This window comes from Vitis vinifera, chromosome 14 (genome assembly GCF_030704535.1).
Source record: "Vitis vinifera cultivar Pinot Noir 40024 chromosome 14, ASM3070453v1".
Classification (NCBI taxonomy): domain Eukaryota; kingdom Viridiplantae; phylum Streptophyta; class Magnoliopsida; order Vitales; family Vitaceae; genus Vitis; species Vitis vinifera.
In genome coordinates, this window is record NC_081818.1 from 14599116 (window position 1) to 14603661 (window position 4546).

At 47.0% G+C, this 4546-nt stretch overlaps 1 protein-coding gene across 1 annotated transcript; it reads right to left on the bottom strand.

Annotated features, from left to right (window-relative positions):
• Positions 1-1751: 1751 nt before the first annotated feature.
• On the bottom strand, positions 1752-3541 carry LOC132255070 (uncharacterized). The gene is made up of 2 exons (XM_059742703.1): positions 3358-3541; positions 1752-2983 (listed from the first exon to the last, which is right to left on the bottom strand). The coding sequence occupies exons 1-2, from the start codon at positions 3539-3541 to the stop codon at positions 1752-1754; spliced, it is 1416 nt and encodes a 471-aa protein (XP_059598686.1).
• Positions 3542-4546: the final 1005 nt, after the last annotated feature.

The following is a 4546-nucleotide window of genomic DNA, read 5'->3' on the forward strand; positions in this document are numbered from 1 at the left end:
TGCAAAGCTTTGTGCTTTTAGCTATTAATGAAGAGGAAGTGAAATCCTATAATGATTTCTATGTTTTTAGTTAACTTAAAACACCTTAGAGTCACCTGGGCCAACACTTGGTAAGGCAAGTGATTTCCAACCATGGAAATGCACTAGTTTACCCCTTGCGAGCCTCTGGGAGGTGACTTTAAGGTAGGATTTTCTGGAATTGCCAACACTTGGTAAGCTTTTGGACTCCAAGGAGACATCCATTAGTTATCTCTTGCGAGCTTGCGAAGGGAAGTCCAAGGTTAAAGATCACCTTGAATGGTTACGGCTTAGTGAGAAGCTTAAACCATTGCAAGTTGCATTAGTGAGAGAATTAAAGTGAAATCTAATTGAAGGAGTCTCTGTACAACACCGGTTAGAGAATTGACTATATGTTGAATCTCTAACGCGAGGAAAGGAACCATCTGACCGGAGCTATGTCTTTTGCATAAGGAACCACCCCAGTGAACCTAACTCTCCAAGGAATGCTTTTCTTCCTAAGTTATTCCAAACATTTGTTATGTTAGTTAGTTTAAGTCTAAACCTTTACCAATCAAAGTTTGTGTTTTACTTCTTAAACTAACCTTGAAATGAAACAAGACCAATTCACTTGGAATTGGTATCATTGATAGCTTGCTAATCCATCCCAGTGAACGATCCTAGAGCCACTATGATATAGTAGCTTTGTCTTTGCTACCCTAGTAAATGGTGTAATAGGTTATAAATTTTGTTGATTACTCCCTCAATCAAGGAGCACCAGCTGGACACGAATCAGCTGAGACACCAATTGGGCACGAATCATCGGGTAATACCAACATTGGCTCCTCAGTCACAGCCCCCTTAAGATCTTCAAAGGCTTGTTGGCACCTTTCGTCCCATTCTCATGCCTTACTTAAGAAGATCAGTGAGTGGAGCTGCCCTTACTGAATAACCCTTTATGAACCGCCGGTAGTAATTAACTAAACCCAGGAAAGATCTGAGTTGAGGTACCTTGGTTGGTGGATCCCATTCCTTGATGGTTTTCACCTTGCTATCATCCATCATCAGTTTGCCATCTCTGGTGCGATGCACTAGGAAGCTCACTTCCTCCTTAGCAAATGAGCACTTCTCCTTCTTTACATATAACTCGTTCTGCCTTAGGATCTTGAAGACCTTCCTTAAATGCTCTACGTGCTCCTTCAAGGTGTTACTGTAGATGACTATGTCATCCAAGTACACTACCACGAACTTGTCTAAGTATGGGTGGAAGATCTTGTTCATGGGTGTAGAACGTTGTTGGGGCATTGGTGAGTCCGAAAGGCATCACTAAGAATTCATACGAGCCATACCTGGTCACACATGTAGTCTTCGGCTCGTCCCCCTCCGCAATCCTTACTTGGTAGTAGCCCGACCTTAGGTCTAGCTTTGTGAAGTACCTTGCCCTACCAAGTTGATCGAACAAGTTAGCAATGAGCAGAATAGGATACTTGTTCTTTACCGTCACCTTGTTGAGTGCCCGGTAGTCTATGCACATCCGTAGGAACCCATCATGTTTCTTTTGAAATAAGACCGGCGCGCCGTAAGGAGCCTTGGATGGTTGGATGAACCCCGCGTCTAGCAACTCCTTAGCTCCTCAAGCTCAGTCGGTGCCATCCTATATGGCCCCATAGCAGGGGGCTTGGCTCCCAGCTCCAACTCAATCTTGTGATCTTCCTCTCTCCTAGGAGAAAGTCTCTTAGGCAACTCGAGCGGCATCACGTCCTTGAACTCATCAAGAACCCCCTCGATTTCCTTAGGCAAGGGTTCTCCCGACCCGACCCATCATCCCTTTCTTCCTTTAGAGTGGCGAGGTAGGTCACCTCTTTCCTCTTTAACCCCTTCTTAACTTGCATAGCTAATAGCATAGGGGTCTTAAGCGTACCTTCGGTGACCGTAGGGACCATGCATGGTTTCTCCTCCTCTAGGATAGCCATTGAGCATAGGAAAGGCAGTGGCACAGCCTTGATCTTCTGTAAGAAGTCCATCCTTAGTACCATCTTGAAGTCGTCCATGGGTGCCACGGTGAAGTCGACCCTTCCTTCCCATGAGCCGATGTGTATAGTCACCCTGAAAGCTACTCCATGTGATGGCTTGGTAGCTGAATTAATTTCCTTGAGCCAATCCCCTTCTTTGGATGCTTGGAGCCCCAGCCTTCTTGCCTCATCCTTCGAGACAAAGTTATGAGTGGCACCAGTGTCCACTAAGGCCTTGGTGGCCTTTCCATTCATAAGGGCCTCTACGTACATTAGCTCTTTGCTTTGAGGCATCTTAGGCATCGGCTTGGCCTTGAGAGCGTTTAGGAGTTGCAACGATCCCACCTGAGCATCACCCTCCTTCTCTTTTTCCTCAATCATAGCATTTAGGGCTTTCCTCTTGGGACAGTCCCGTACCCAATTGGTCTTGGGCGTGAACTCCTTCCGCTTATCCTTGCCTTTGCCATCCTTGCCACTAGGGCCTTTGCTTGTTCCTTCCTTACAAGCGTAGTCACGTGATTCCTTATCTCCCCCACCTTTGGCTTGGTTACCCTTGGATGGTGGCTTAGGCGTGGAGGAGTCTCCCCTTCTATAATCTACCAAGGACTCTGCTACTGCCATGGCCGTGGCTAGGTCTTGGACACCACGTCTCCTCAATTCTTGCTCGGCCCAGCTTTGCAAGTTGTCCATGAGGTTAAATAGTAGCTCCTCCTCGGCCATGTTGGGTATCTCAAGCATAAGCGTAGAGAACTCCTTGACATACTCACGGATCAAGCCCGTGTGCTTGAGACGCTTCATACTCTTCCTTGCTAGGTAAGCCACATCTTCGGGATAGAATTGCCTTTTGATTTCTCTCTTAAAGGCATCCCATGTGTCTATGGTGCACGTCCCTTTCTCTATGTCGGCAAACCGTCGACGCCACCATAGAGTAGCATTATCAGTAAGGTAGAGGGTCGCGGTGCGTACCTTAGTGGCTCATCCATCAGTGCGATGGCCTCAAAGTAGCGCTCCATGTGCCACAAGAAGTTATCCAACTCCTTAGCATCCCTCTTGCCACTAAACGTGTGTGGCTTGGGCACTTCCACCCTTGGTGCCTCATGAGTGGCCATGACTCATGCTGATATCGCAGTCTTGTAGATGGCCAGCTCTTGACAAATCTCTTGGCCTCGGGTCTCCATACGTGCAGCCAAGGCCTCCATCCTTGACTCCACACTAGCGAACATGCTCATGACCTTGTCTTGGAAGGACATAAACTCCTCGTGTGACACCGGCTGAACTTGCGAGCCTAGCATTCCCTTGCGAAGGTCTTGGATCTGCCCCCTTAGATCCTCTAAGCCCTTCTCCATGCCTTGCTCGATCAAGTCCACCCCTTCTCGGGTGTCTACCATGGCTAACTCCACCTTGGCTAGCCTTGCCTTCATGTTGGCTAAGGCGTCACGAGACTTATCCTTCCTGCCCTTGCCCCGTCCAGTAGGCTCAATCTCCCTTCCATGGGTTTGCTCGCTAGTCTCCTCCACGTTATAGCCCGACATGCTTCCTTCACTATGCCCGCTTCGTAGCCGCGCTCTGATACCACTTGTCACGGACTTAGTCGTTCACTAAGCTCATGCGACACTTAGGCAAGTTAAGACGCTTGATCTTGCTAAGTCAGCCTTGCTCGCAATGCTTAGCTTGCTAGGCTAAGATGCTCACGACTCGAAAGCTTAAGAAGGTTAGTAGGCAACTCTTAGAGAATGGAAGCTCTTATTACTCAAGGAAGCCTTTACAAGTGCTTTGAAGACTCACGTGCTTGGTGTCTTGGCCAAATGAGGCCCTCACCTATTTATAGGCACTAATAGAACTCTCTGGAACCTTGGAGGGTTCCTTACAATTCAAGTATATTCTAGAATGTCCTACATCATTCTATGTACAAGTCTATGTACTCTTATACAAGAGACCTCTGGAATTCTCTAGAAGGTTGTGGACTCCTCTCATGTCTTCCACCGTAGTGTAGAGTTGTGTGGATTTCTCCAGGCATCTCTAGAACCTTCCACACTATTCCCACTTTAGGAGTCTCCAGAAGCTTCCTGGCTCTATATAAGCCCATGGGGAGGCTCATTTGAATCATCTTGTGACACTAATGTCACAAGATGCTTCAAATGACCCTCCCCATGGCTTATATAGGAGGTGAGAAGCTTCTAAAGACCCTTGGAGACATCCACACTTAGCCACTAGTGGGAAGAGTGTGGAAGGTTCTAGAAATGCCTAGAGAAGTCCACACAACTCTACACTATGGTAGAAGGCATGAGAAGGGTCCAAAGCTTTCTAGAGAAATCTAGAAGTCTCTTGAATATTCTAGAATAGTGTAGGACATTCTAGAATATTCATGAATTGTAAGGAACCCTCCAAGGTTCTAGAGAGTTCCATTGGTGCCTATAAATAGGTGAGGGCCTCATTTGGCCAAGGCACCAAGCAAGTGAGCATCCAAGCACTTGTAAAGGCTTTCTTGAGATAATAAAGCTTCCATTCTTTAAGGAGTTGCCTACCAAGCTTCTTAA

Bases quoted from the DNA above. Each gene is read 5' to 3' on its own strand.
- LOC132255070 (XM_059742703.1), bottom strand. From the start codon at position 3,541: ATGTCGGGCTATAACGTGGAGGAGACTAGCGAGCAAACCCATGGAAGG. The intron at 2,984-3,357 runs GCATGGAGAAGG...CTGATGGATGAG, and splicing joins GGTGGACTTGATCGAGCAAG to CCACTAAGGTACGCACCGCG.